Genomic DNA, 14,691 nt, shown 5'->3' on the forward strand with positions numbered 1-14,691 from the left:
GAGCCAGAGTCAGAAATAGAAGAAGTACGGGATGATTTACATGAATACGAAGAGGCAGCTGCCGCAGAGGGCTCCCCACTGCCAAACTGCCGTTACCCAGATACACTATCACCACCATTATGGCAGGGTAGATTAAGACAACGAACAGAGAGGACAGGGAACATACTGGTAAGTAAAACGAAAAAAGGGAGAATGAGCAAAACAGGAAAGAAACAGAAACTACAAATGCCACTAATACATAAAGGAGCGGGTAGGCCAAACTATATCCCGTGGGCCCAAATGGACAAAAACAACCTGTTAAAACTCCTCCCCCCGCTGACGGGAGGAGCAGGTAAGTGGATACATGTATTTGAGAAAAACACGGCAGGCGTGCCGTTAGTTATAGGTGATGTGAAAAGCTTATTAGTGTCAGCAATCGGGGACCAAGCAGACACAATCTGGGAAAGGGCAGGGTTCCCGGGAGTAACAATGAGCTGTGATCGCCACGATGGATCACCATTCAACAATGTTTGAGCACAAGTGTGGGATGCATTGCGGCGTGCATTTCCAGACGTTCCAGATTTACATGCAGTGATGCAGTGCACAATGGAGGAGAACGAGGATCCTGCGCAATTCATTTTGCGAGTGCAAGACTTATGGAGAAGCGAAACTGGTACGCCATGGAATCAATCAACAGCCTTATTTTATTTTATCATTAAAAAGGGGTAGCCGAAAGAGGTGCAGAAGGCCTTGGACAAAATAGCTGGGATCGAAGCCAAAGGGTGGCCTGAAATTCAGAGCATAATTGTACACCATTGGAGGAGGATGAAAGAGAAGGAAAAGGAGGTCACAAAAAAGAGGCTGGCCGACGAAGCAAAACTAGTGCAGACAAAATTAGTGAAGGTTGCCGCCATTACTGCCAGTGTAACCGCAGACAGAGGAAACGAAGGAGAGGAAAACACGGGAGGAAGGCCCGTTGGGATAGCAGCGCAGTGGGTTGGAGAGGACCAAGAACAGTGGAACGGAGAGGAACAGCCATGCCAAGGATCACAGTGGCAGAACAGGCCAGCCCAAGGAAGAGGTGGGTACCGTGGGCAGAGGGGAGGATACGAAGGAATTGGAAACAGAGGGTATGGTGGGCAAGGACCAAGAGGAGGACAACAGGGGTCATGTTGGAATTGTGGAAGGTGGGGACATTATAAACGAGATTGTAGCATGCGACCATCAGGGTATTTTCAAGGACAGCAGCAGCAGCCCATGAACAATGAACAGGGGTGGGGCTGCCCACACTCAGGTAGCCCTTGTGGAGCTCCAATGGGGAGGTGGGGACAACAAGATCAGTACCGCTATGACCCCCAAATGCAACAAAGACAGCCAGCCCCACAACAGCAGCAACAGCAGCAGCCACAACATTAAAACGCACTACAGCCCATGGCAAGACAAAACCTAGTAGGGAACATAAACAATAACCCTTTTGCAGCGGCTGCCAATGGTGCCCCTGCACCATTCCGTGGCGTGACGGTCGTAGGTGACAATGTTTTTTCAGTGCCAGGTCAGCAAAGATACCAAGACTAGGACAGCCGACAGGGAGTATTTGCGTGTCCAGTCCTATCCACCACACAAAGTGCAAATGAGGAACCACTAGTGGCGGCAGAGATAGGAAAGAAGCAGTTTATCTTTATGGTAGACTCTGGAGCAGAAAAATCATGTCTCACAGAAGGGCGGTTTCAGCTCTCGGGAAGAAATTTGGAGACGCAGGTGTTCTCTGGGGCTATTTTAAAAGTTCCTTATTCAAAAGACATTGATGTAACAGTAGGGGGAAAAACAGTGCGCGCACCCTTATTGTATTACGAAGACGCGCCAATCAATTTGATGGGACGAGACTTGCTCAGTAAGTTAAACATGACCATAGCTTTTACTAAAAGAGGGATAGTGTGCTCAACGCCAGGGGTATGCCCCGTACGAGCACTCCTGATAATAAGCACGATTACAAAGGAAGTTGCAGTAAGAGGGATCCGCATTGACATAGATATGTTCGTCTATGGAATACAGGTATTAGCCCGAGTAGTGCCTGAAATAACACAAAAAGAGTGGAGAATACCATCAGACTTCATATTCCGCCCAATCACACCAACAGATGTAGTGCCAGGCACAATTATATCTATAGACATTGAGGCAGTTCAAGTTTCCAACAAACGCATTGTGGTCATAGGCCTGGACACGCAGGGAAGCGAGTGGAGAAGTGTGCTATGCATAGAGCCGAACATAATGCTAAAAGATATAACTGATGAAGAATTGTTTACCGATTACGAGGAAGATGGAGAAATAATAATGGAAATAAGCATATCATGTGACATTATGATCCAATACAGAGAAATACACAACCCACTCATGGCTAACATAAAGGCCCCACTGACAATATTTGAGGAAGACATGGCCAGGGTAGCACCTGAAATTTGGACTACAGGACCACATGATGTGGGATTGTTGCATGAGGTGACTCCCATAAAGATAAAACTAAAACCAGGCGCCCTCCCACCCAGAGTGAAACAATATCCAATATCCAAAGAAGCAGAGGAAGGAATTAGAGAAACAGTGAATGCACTCCTAAGCCAAGGTATCTTAGTGCCATCAACTTCCCCATGCAACACAGCAATTTTTCCCATTAAAAAAGCGAAAGGAGGGGCGTGGAGAATGGTCCAAGATCTCTGCCCACTCAATGACATCTTCCAAAAAGAGTTCACATTAGTGCCTAACCCGGCACCAATATTGTGCAGTATACCAAAAGAGGCAACTTGCTTCACTGTCATTGAGTTGAAAAATGCCTTTTTTTTCTGTGCCACTCGCACCGGAGTCGCAGTACCTTACAGCCTTTACATTAGGAGCCCAAGCATTTTTAACAGAGTACTACGAGAAGACATCGGCAACATAGATGTAGGGAGCACCATTATACAGTACGTAGATGATTTACTCGTCTGCAGCAAAACAGAAGAAGAGTGTAGAGAAGACTCGATAACATTGCTTAACGTATTGGCTGCAAGGGATACAAGGTGGACAAAGGAAAGTTACAATACTGCCTTGCAGAAGTTGTATATCTCGGGCAGCAAATATCTAAAGATGGAAAAAGAATACTACCAGACAGAGCAGCTGCCATTCGACACATTATCATACCAAAAACAGTGAAGGACATGCAGAAATTTCTTGGCATATGTAACTATTGCCGAGGATGGATCCTCGATTATGCAGCATACACACGGCCAATGCTACAAGCACTGAAGGAAGCACAGAAGAACAGGGCCCCAATAAAATGGACACATGAGACAATTGCCCTATTCTCCCAATTAAAAGACCTTATTGCAGACGCCCCAGTCCTTGCAAATCCAGATTATGAAAGGGAATTTTTCCTGTTTTCACACAGCAATGGAACATTGATGACAGCAGTATTGACACAAAAGACATCGCTAGGCCACAAACCATTAGCATACTACAGTGGAATATTAGACCCAGTAATGCAGGGACATTTCACTTGCGAACAGGCCCTCGTTGCAGCGGCCTTCGGCATTGAGAAAAGTGCCACAATCGTAATGGGATGTTCAGTGACACTATATGCGGAACACTCATTATTTACTATCTTGGAAAGATCAAAATCTACTCTCACAACACAGAGAGCATCTGCTTATGAAATAATAATATCCAGTCCAAATGTACACATAGTCAGATGCAAGACGGTGAACCCAGCCACATTCATTACAGAGCCATGCACAACTGAAGATTTACAGGAACACGATTGTAGCACATATGAGGGAGAGGGTGATGACATTCCCAAAGCAAGAGAAAATGCCCTTACAGAAGGTGAAATCTATTTCATAGACGGGTCAGCATCCATAAACTCAGAGACAAGAGAGAAACATGTGGGGATGGCAGCAGTGCACATGGAAGAAGACACGTACGAAGTGATTGTTCAAAAGCGCCTCCCCTCACATTACTCTGCATAACCAGCCGAACTGACTGCACTAATCAGCGTGTTACACACAGCCAAAGATTGTGCCGTAACAATATATTCAGACTCAGCTTACGCCACCACCACAGTTCACTCAGGGCTATCACGTTGGCGAAGGAGAGGGTTCAGAAGAGCAGACAAGTACCCCATACAACATGCCACGTTGCCAAATGAACTAATAGAAGCTTCAGCAGAGCCATTGGTAGTGGCAGTTGTTAAATGCCAAGCCCATACTAATAACACAGACGCTGTCTCATTGGGGAACGCGGCAGCCGACACAGCAGCGAAGGAAGCCTCTTACTTCAATAAGACACCAACATCAGAGTACGTTATAAAAACAGCCACAGCAGAACAACCAGCAGAAGCATACAGTAACACGCCCATAGCACAATTGATAGAACTCCAGAGAAGGGCCCCACCGGAAGAGCAGGAGTTGTGGGGCAAACTAGGGTGTAAACAATCAGCCACAGATCTCATTTGGAGACAGGAAACGACAGGCAAGGTAGTGATGCCTGTAGAATTATTAGAAGTAGCGTTCCAACAACTGCACTTCCCAGCTCACGTTGCAAAACAACACATCGCCTCAGACATTCAGGAGGATTGGTTTGTTCCCAATCTGCATGAATACTTGTCTAAATGTGTGATTGAATGTACTACATGCCAAACTTACAATTCAGGAATGACATTACGAACTCTGCGTGGCACTTTGCCACGCCCTACAGGTCCATTCAGAGAACTACATATCGACTCTGCCGATATGGGAGAAAGATGTAATGGAGCGAGATACTTGATTGTGGTGGTATGCCCTTTTTCATGGTGGGTGGAAGCGGGCCCCTGCCCCCATCCTGATGCAAAATGTGCTGCCAAGTTCCTTGTGCGAGAAGTATTCTCGCGGTGGGGAATCTGTGACGTGATCCGTTCAGACAACGGCACGCACTTTGTGAATGATCTTTTCAAAGAAGTAACCTCCCTCTGGGGGTGAAACATAAACTATGTTCGATTTATCATCCAATGGCCAATGGAGTTGTGGAGAGGATCAAAGGGCTGCTCAAAAGAAATGTATCAAAATTATGCAGCACGTTGAAAAAAAAATGGTATATATTGTCTGCCCCTAGCACTGTTCCAACTCAGAAATCAACCATGCAAAGATCACCATTTGAGCCTGCACGAAATCATGACGGGGAGAAGAATGCACACGCCGCTCTCTCCTGTTAGGAGGGCATCTGATGCACACAGGGCTGTCACAGTGCTGGGGGAAGAGTTTAAGGAATACCTAGCACAGCTAACGCGCGCAGTACACAGCATAGCAAAACAAATTGCTCCGCCATTTACTGAAAATGTAGCAACAGATACCTCCATGCCAGCAGCAGATAGCCCGGAGGGGCCATTAATGCCAGGGGAACACATCTATGTTAGAAGTTTTATAAGAAGGTGGAATTCACCAAGATTTCAAGGTCCATACACAGTGGTGTACAGCACCCCAACTGCAGTTAAAGTGAAGGGACTGAAATACTGGGTGCACCTCTCGGACGTGAGAAGGGCGCGCCGTGTCGCACTCCCCCAAAAAATAAACAGACTGTGTGGATGGCATCGCTAACACAGTCTGACATGATGAAAACTGCAACTAAGACAGGGAAAGTATAGTGAAAAAGAATTTTTTTTTTTTACATGTTCTGTCTTTCTCTCTCTCTCTCTCTTTCCCTCTCTCTCTCTCTTTAACTCTCTCTCTCTCCCTCTCTCTTTTTTCTTTTTTCTTTTTTAATCTCATATGAATCGTGTTATTTTTTCTATTTTTCTTCATTGTTTTTATGATGAATGGGAAGAAATTGTTAAATGCCTAACTGAGCAAAAAGATGAAAAAGAATGAACAATTGCAAATATGTTTCTTTTCATGATGACTTAACGAATTTGTCTCGCCCACATAGGTTCAACATGAGCCAATGCGATGAAACGGCTGAGCAGACTGAAATGTTAGATAGAAATAGGGATGCCACTAGGGCCAGTAGATTAAGCAATGTAAAATGCATTATAAAATATGCTGCCATACTATTTGCAATAATGATGTTTTATATTATTTGGTATAACGTTGTTTTATTTGTGGCAAATTAAATGAACAAAGGAGGGAGCGGGGCTAACATGACAAAACCTGTCTAAACTAATATGGACTGGAGTAACAACCATTTGGAAGGACACTTATAACGTTGACTCGAATAGTATAAATGCAACGCCACCCTATAACCAATTGCATGTGAACAAAACTGCTATTCCATTGTTGAGTAATACCATGGCCAAGGAAATAGAACTAACTCCAGAAATACAAGCATGCACACACACACACAGCACCAGAAACCACTACTGAATACATACATGTCACCATGAGCAACATTGATGATGCATGGTCCAGACTATTCCCGCTGCAATATCAACGAGTTGGTACCCAATTAAAAAACAAAAGAAGGAGGAGAAAAAGGGGGGCGGGAAAAACAGATATGATATTTATCACAAACTGGGGTTAGATGAAATTGAGGACCCCCAACACCCTGACCAATCAAATAAATGGTATTCATACATGAGCACTGCAGCAAAGCAAGCAAGTAATGAAAGTTGCTATGTGTGCTCACTTATTCCTCATGCAACTGGAACCCCAAAAATGTTCATTCCACAGAAAATACCCTTGTCTGAGGCCCAATGTTTGATTCATCTGATGCTGTGTAGAATAAAAAAGACATTTCAGGCATACACAGTCACCATGGAAAAATTGGAAAACAAACAAACATGTACCAGCAGACGACAAGGAGTAATCTGCCTCCAAGAGCCATTTTTCATCATAAAAGGGACGAGGTATGCAGACGACAAGTGGCATGATGAAACGATTAAATGCAAAGCTGAGGGGCTTCTAGGGCTGCCAGACGAAACATACGAGTGGGCAAAAGAAATGTGCATCCCCATCTGGTCATAGCATATCACCAATCTGACATGGGTCACACCCCTGGAGAACCCATAAAGATTCAAAGGGAAATACCGCACAAACTTTGCTTCCATGGAGAAGGGAAGGTGAATATGGGAAACGCACAGCAGTGCAATAAGACTTTAATAATACCAGATATGAAAAAAAGGCACTGCTGCATTAATGGACATATACTGGATCTGTGGCAAACGAGCTTACCAGCATCTCCCAGCATCCTGGAGGGGCACTTGTGCCCTAGCCACACTTCAATCAGCACTAATGGTGATACCAGAGAGCCACGTTCAGTTTACAATAAGGCCTTCGGCTGACGGTTCGACAGCAGGCCAATCGAATGACATATCGGCAGCAGGGCAATCGGCTGAACCATCAACACACACAAGGCGCGCAGGCAGCTGGCTGGCCCCCACCCTCGTACTCCCCCTGCGAAGGAAAGCTCTGCGCTCCCATTCTCACGCTGAAGCCGGAGAAAGTTGCAACAACCAATATGATACAGTTTTCTTCCTCTGAGATCATTGCTAGCATGAGAAGCAGCATGTGAACCAGGATGAGCTAAGCACTTTCTGCTCGTTCGTCCCCGTAAACGTGCAAGCCACCCATCCCCATTTAGAGCAATGTATTGCCATCCTGACCCTGCGCTCCCTGTAAGGTATTTCTTTCAAGTGCCAGACCCTCGCCTGTGCTGCAAAACCCACCCAACACACCCACTACTAACCTTAAGCATCTTGCCACAATATATGTTTTTACTTATACTAATAGGTCTAAAGCTTAGGAGATATGTGAAACACTGCTTGACTCTTTTTTACATGCACAATAAAGGTCAAGGCCTCCAATTAAAGCCACCAATGACCCAATTATACTGATAATAAATACTATGGGCCTCATTACACGGATGGCGGTAAGGATTTACCGGTACCGGTAAAATACCGGTACCGGTAAATCCTTACCGCCTTACTACGAGGTCCCTTTGCGGGTTGGGGGATTTAACGCCTGCTTTTTGCAGTTGTTAAAAACCAACCCGCAAAGGGACCCAGGGAGCTAATTACGGTACCGCAATTTGCGGTGCCGTAATTAGCGCCTTCCCCATTCCCATTGAGCCCTATGGGCCAAAAATGGGAATGGGGAAGGGCAATGGTGGAAGGGGGAATTACTGCCCCGCCAACCTTGGAATGGGGCGGTAATTCCCCTTTCCGCCAAGGCGGTGCCGGTATTTTACCGGCATGAACCATGGCGCTAATAGCGCCATGGTTCTCCGCCATCCGTGTAATGAGGCCCTGTGTGTAATTTGTGTAGAAATATGAAAAGTAGCATAAAATGTTTAGATAATTTGTTATTTAGTGTTTTTCGAATGCAACATATTAGCTTAGGTAGTGACCACAATGACCGGACCCTGTCCTGCGTGGAGCACAAGATATTTGACGTCCATCATCTCGTCAGCCACTCAGCAAATCAGGAGGAAGAGATGCCACCCACACCTACAGCACCACACCGCCTGGCCAATCGGGTCCATTTAGTATTTTTTGTGAGAGTTATTTTAATTGATATATATACGAGTAATGATGTAAATGTGTTGAAGGGTTTTTTAGGTTATTTCCTAGCTGGAGAAATAAACCATCCTTTGAACTCTTGCAGCCGGTTCTCAGTGCCTCCTTCCCCGACAGAGGTTGTGTTGGTTACTTTATTTTCTCTTACACGTAGTAAGACGGGGAAAGGCACCTACACCATTAAGGAGTTTTATTAACATTTTGAAACTCAGGTTTTTTCTGCACAGTACCCATACACCATATATGCTAATTTGGAAAGCTTCCATATTTGGATCTAGAGAAAATATGGTGTGACGTCTGCCATCCTATTGGGGCTGGAAACAGTGTTTCTTTTCTGAGCTTACCAGAGTTTTAGAACATGAGGATCTGGATCTCAGGGAAGGAATGTGTTTGTGCATGTCCATAGCCCAATGCACAGGCATTCTTAGAGAATTATGTATATATATATAGTAGGGGGAGAAGTGTGGGATTAGGGGGGCCAGACTGGATGGGCAAGCTCTAAGGGGGGGGTCACAAAAGCAAGTGACCACAATGGCAAGTGCCATTGGGACAAGGGGATAGGGAGGGAAAACAAGTGCAATGGACAAGGTGGAAGGGCGCCATAGGGCAGGTTCTGGTAAGGGATACTGAGTGGACTGGTTAGTGAAGGTCTGGCCCCTGTATGACCCTGAAGGGACCACCCACCAGTCCAGTTGCAGGTGGATAATTAGCAAGGGAGGAGGAATGAAGAGGAGAAAAGGAAGGTCTTGAGCAGTTTCCAGAACTTAAGACTATCCGGCTCAAGTCTGAGGGGGGCAGGGAGGTCATTCCAGAGGGAGGAGCCAGCCCAGGGAAGGGATCTTCCTACCACTCTCTGCTTGGAGAAACGTCTGACATGTAAAGAGTTGGAGCTAGAGGCCCGAAGAACTCTAGCAGGGAGATATTTGGGGAATGTTGTATGTGGGGAGGTAAATTTACAAGGGGGGGTACTGGGAGTCCCTCTGCCAGACATTAGTCCTGGTTACGAAAGACTTACCCAGAGTCTATAGCTCACTATCTTTCACAGAGAACAAATATCCCAAACATATCAGTCTTTGTCCTTCCCTGGAGCAGTCCAGCACCGAAATGCTAGGCAATTCTCCTCTGAACAAGAGTACCAACAGAAACCCCAGACACATTTTTCGGTCTGGTTGGACCTCATCAGTAGGGTGGATCTGTGCCTCTCTAAGAATAGTGAGCAAGGGGTCCACATCTGGATTCCCCTAGTAACTTAGGGTGAGACCCAAAGTTACTTAAATATGTAAATTAACAAGGGGGGTCCTGGGAGTCCCTCTACCAGACATTAGTCCTGGTTACGAGAGACTTACCCAGAGTCTTTCGCTCACTATCTTTCACAGAGAAGAAATATCCCAAACATATCAGTCTTTGGCCCTCATTACGACCCTGGCGGAAAGGGGTTTACGCCGGCGTAAAGCATGGCGTACCTTTCCGCCTGACTACGAGTTCCCGTAGCGCCATGGTGATTTTTACGCCTGCTTTTTGCAGGCGGAAAAATCCATGGCGCTACGGGACTTGTTGTTAATTACGCCACCGTAATTTACGGTGGCGTAATTAACGCCTTCCCCACTCCCATTATACCCTATGGGGCAAAAATGGGAATGGGGAAGGGTAAATGGGGATTGGGGACTTACCGCCCCGCCAAGGTCGGAATGGGGCGGTAAGTCCGCCAACCACCATGGCGGAGTTGGCAGCTTAGCGCCATGGACCATGGTGCAAATTGCACCATGGTTCTCCGCCAGGGTCGTAATGAGGGCCTTTGTCCTGCCCTGGAGCAGTCCAGCACCGAAATGCTAGGCAATTCTCCTCTGAACAAGAGTACCAACAAAAACCACAGACACGTGTTTCGGTCTGGTTGGACCTCATCAGTAGGGTGGATCTGTTCCTCTCTAAGAATAGTGAGCAAGGGGTCCACGTCTGGATGTGTGGAGGTCCCAGAGATAAGAACCAAAATAATTACACACTATTAGGCACCAAGGTAAAATAGTTAATTACAACAGCAACCCTTTCCACGATGAAGGTGCAGTCAATTGAAATGTTCTCCAGGATTCTGAAGCCCATTTCTAGCCCTTCCGGACTTTCGGTCCTTCCTCCACAATGGGGGTCAGGACGAGATTGCCGGTATACTGCTGGTAGTACCGGCGGCTTACTGGCAATCTCAGCTTACCGTTTGTGCCGCTTGATATCCCAGTATTACAAGGATATTACAGGTGGCGCAGTAACAGTAAGTTCCCATTCCAGGGAGTCGCATAGGACTCCATGGGATGGGAACGACTGAATCACCAGCACCGCTGTTGAAGGTGCCAGTGATTATGTGAATTCAATTCCGGTAGGGGCCTTAACTACCTGCACATCAGGCCTGCCAGTAGTTCACTGCCCCTACTGGCAAACTCAGGGTATGCCGGTCCTGAAAAGGTACCGGTACATGTTGTTACCAGCACCTTATTTCCAAACTGGTATACTAATAATGACCCCAATGTGTCATTAAATCCTACTGATGCGTCTCACTGCACCATGTCTCTGTAATAGAAAGGATGTCCAGGGTATAAAATGCACCACACTCTCCATTTGGGGCTGCATTTATTGGGGCACTTGCATGTATATGCGCAAACCTTCAAGTTTTCTCTTTTATTTCCAGGATCAACTCTTTATTCTGCCTTGATTGCACCCCAAATCCATTTCTTTTCTGGTAGATACAGAAGTGCAGTTAAGATATCTTGGAATATTGCATCATTGGCCCATAGTTATCATAATGGAGTAATAGTTGAAGCCTTCAAGCAAATTCTTCATAAATCTAAAAAGTAACACATGCATATTTGGCATTAGTAGTGGAGTTAATTTGCTGTTTCTCACAATCAACAATGCAATGAGATAAATCCATCTAACAAAATGGAGCCACTTGAAGATATTTGTGGAATCAGGTTGATGTAGATGCCTGAACCCGATGGTGAATGGCTAGCCTCGGTGCCGCAGCAGGTGCATAAAATGGCCGTCTGCGTATTGGGCACCGTTCTTAAGCATCTGACCCAGTAAAAAAAACACCAAACCAGTGGCTTCCTGTAATCCAGCATCAAATCTCCCTCCTCAGACATCTCAATGGCCTACTCACTCTCCACTTATATTGGGTCCACAAATCCTCTTCCGTTTCCATTCCCGCAGCCAACCAGCAACTATCATAAAAGTGGCCGCAAAGGGGAAAAAGTGTTATCTAAAACCCTGCCAACAAACGTATTAATACAAGATTGGAAGAGACTGTTGACAACATGGCCATGTTTTTTATCCTTTCAGATCCTTTGGGCTCAGCTTCTCTCATATGTCTGCTCACCGGAATACAACACCGCCATGATTCCTGTCTGTAACGCCCTGGCACGCTTAACTGTCCGAAAACAGGCGGGTGGACTGGCTCATTTTCTTGTGGAAGTTAATAAGAGTGGTAAGCATCCAACAGCATCGCTCCTTTACATATTCATATTGATAAGTGACCAAGGTCCTCATTACGATTTGAGTGCTGCGCGTTAAATGTGTCAGTATTACTGTATTCCGGCTTATTATTGCACTGCCCAATTATGAGTTGGGTGAACACTTGCAAACTTTCAGCCCAACTTCGGTTAATTCGGGTAGAATTATCATGGCGGAATTACCACCATTTTAATTCCGCCGAAACCCCCCCATTGAGTCCAATTGAATGGGGACTAACACTGCTTACCGCCACTTGTAATCCGGCGGTGATACTGCTGGACCAAGTGGTGGTAACGGTAATACTGTTTTGTGGTATTTAATGCCCAGATACCCCCAAACTCATAATTGGGCCGAAATCTCCACTTAATTACCATGTGTATATTTGTCCATTGAGGTACCCACAATACCAGTGAGTGACGTTAAATGCATTGTGCAGGAGTCTGCAACCTGAAGCCCCCATATCTCACATGATTGCTCAGCATTTTCTACACTGGCTCAGGCTGATGTGAGTGGTAGCCCAAAACATCTGGAGAGCCAATTGTTGCGGACCTCTGCCTCTAAGTAGGTTGCACTTTATACCATGTATACAGCTGGCTGATTTATTTTTATTTGATTTCTAGGTTTTGAAAGATCTTTGTAATATTGTATTTTAAGAGGGAGTTCAGGTGGGTGGGGAGAGGGATATTATTATTTGTATTATTATTATTATTATTATTATTATTATTATTATTATTATTATTATTATTATTGTTATTATTATTATGTGTATAGTGCAAGCCTAGCGCACAAGCAAAGGAGTACTGTACAGGCCATCATAGACCACAATACTAGTAGCAAGTATGTAAGAAGTCATGAGGTAACAATGAGTAATAACTATCACAGTACAAAATACAGATGGAGAATGCTAAAGCTAGACACTATTTAGGTTACCTCAAGCGGTTATTGGACGAGCCAGGTCTTAAGTTCTTTCCTAAACTGAAGGAGTACTGGAGCAGCCTGGATTGCTAGTGAGATATAGTTCTAGAGCACCAGAGTTTAATTTGAGAAGGACTGGTTCCTAGATTTCCCCTTGCCAGTCTAGTTTCCAATCTGATGATGGTCTCACTGCGAGAGGACCCTGTGCTACTCAGTGCTTTTAGTTTGGCTGTCAGGTGCCATCTCCACATTTGACACATCTCTGTATATTTGCTTCAGACCTTTCTCTGTCCCAGGACGTACCTACAGGTTTTCACCACTCGTATTTTACAAGTGAGCATTTTCACTGTGGTGTTTTCACTGTGGCTGTTTTTGCCGATTTTTATTTTAAGTAGGGGGTTCCCCCAAACCCCCATCTAACCCACCGAGCTACCTTAGGTTGCCACCCATCACGCTCCAATCCACTATCCCTAACACACAACACATTATCAGCAGGATAGCTTAGGGGCAACGTGCTCGCCTTGGAAGCAAGACAACACACAGCAAAACAGGGTTGATCCCCCTGTCCGCGCGCAGAAGCCTCTCGGTATTAAGTGTGTTATAAATAACCTATCATATAATGTATTTTTTTTTTTAAATCGGCAAAATGGTTGCGGTGAAAACACTACACGAAAATGTGCACTTTTAATGTACCCGCGGTGAAAGCACAGTAAGCGATCTATAGCATCAACGTATTGCTTCTTTTATCTCAGAAAGCAAACCAAACTTCAACCCTATTTTTCGTTGAATCATAAAGCGACAATTATTAAGGCTTTAAATATTGATTAGACACTGGAGATAGTTTCGTTTCAGGCCTGAGTGCAAACATCAAAGTCCAAAACGCAGCTGCCATACTCCTTCCTCCCCTGAGAAAGTTTGACCCACTTTTCTGTGGACTGCACTCATGCTGACTGCCTATAAAGCAAAGGATTGCATTCAAACGCATGTGCTCGGTTGACATAATAGTGCATGGCCATCAAACAATAGCTCGAGCAGATAGATTCCAGTTTTATTGACCATCAAGATATTTGCAATCTGAGGTTGCTTATCTCTCGATGATTTCTAAGTATCACAAAGTAAAATCGTTGAGTTTAAGGGCTACTATAGTTTGCAATAAAACAACTTCCACGATTGGACACATTACTAAAATGCTGGTGTTTAGACAACGCCTAAATATGTACTTGTACAGTTCTCTGTGTAGCTCAACCTCCTTTGTCTAACACTGTGTCACATGTGTTGCTGGACCTCACCTGAACCCTCTATTTACTATAGCACTAAGATACATTTTGGTGTAAGATTTTGCTTCATAGGACTAATCTACACACATTCAGGTAGGCTTGTACACCAGAAGTGGTTGCCATGTGGATGAGGCATGGAGTTTTGAACCATATTCTAGCCGAAATGGGGAGCCAGAGTAATTTACTGAAGGTAGGCGTTATGCGGTCATATTTCCTAGAACTGGTGATGAGGCAAGTCACGGCATGGTTGGTCACATCGAGGACGGCCATGTGAGCAGCCAGGAACACTGCAATGAAGCCCTTATCGCTATCAATATACAAGATCATTAGGACCTGGACCAACATTCGGAAATCCTGCGGTGGAAGGAAGGGCTTGATCTTGCAGAGTATAGAATTTTTTGTGACAGATCTCCTGGTTAAGTGGCTGAATTCATCAGTGGAGTCTGGAAAGTCCTTGTTGCATGGTTGGACTATTGATAGGAAAACCTTCTTACGGGACGATGTGTTGGCATAGTC

At 45.1% G+C, this 14,691-nt stretch overlaps 1 protein-coding gene across 2 annotated transcripts in view; it reads left to right on the plus strand.

Moving 5' to 3' along the window:
- The window catches only part of LOC138520101 (maestro heat-like repeat-containing protein family member 1), a 758,658-nt gene that overhangs the window by 574,969 nt on the left and 168,998 nt on the right, over window positions 1-14,691 (plus strand). For both annotated transcript variants that reach the window (XM_069632611.1, XM_069632612.1), the window contains exon 16: window positions 11,813-11,957. In XM_069632611.1, the coding sequence (XP_069488712.1) occupies window positions 11,813-11,957 (145 nt within the window). The remainder of the gene's footprint in view (window positions 1-11,812; window positions 11,958-14,691) is intronic.

This window comes from Ambystoma mexicanum, chromosome 13 (assembly GCF_040938575.1).
Source record: "Ambystoma mexicanum isolate Mex_15411 chromosome 13, UKY_AmexF1_1, whole genome shotgun sequence".
Taxonomy (NCBI): Eukaryota; Metazoa; Chordata; class Amphibia; order Caudata; family Ambystomatidae; genus Ambystoma; species Ambystoma mexicanum.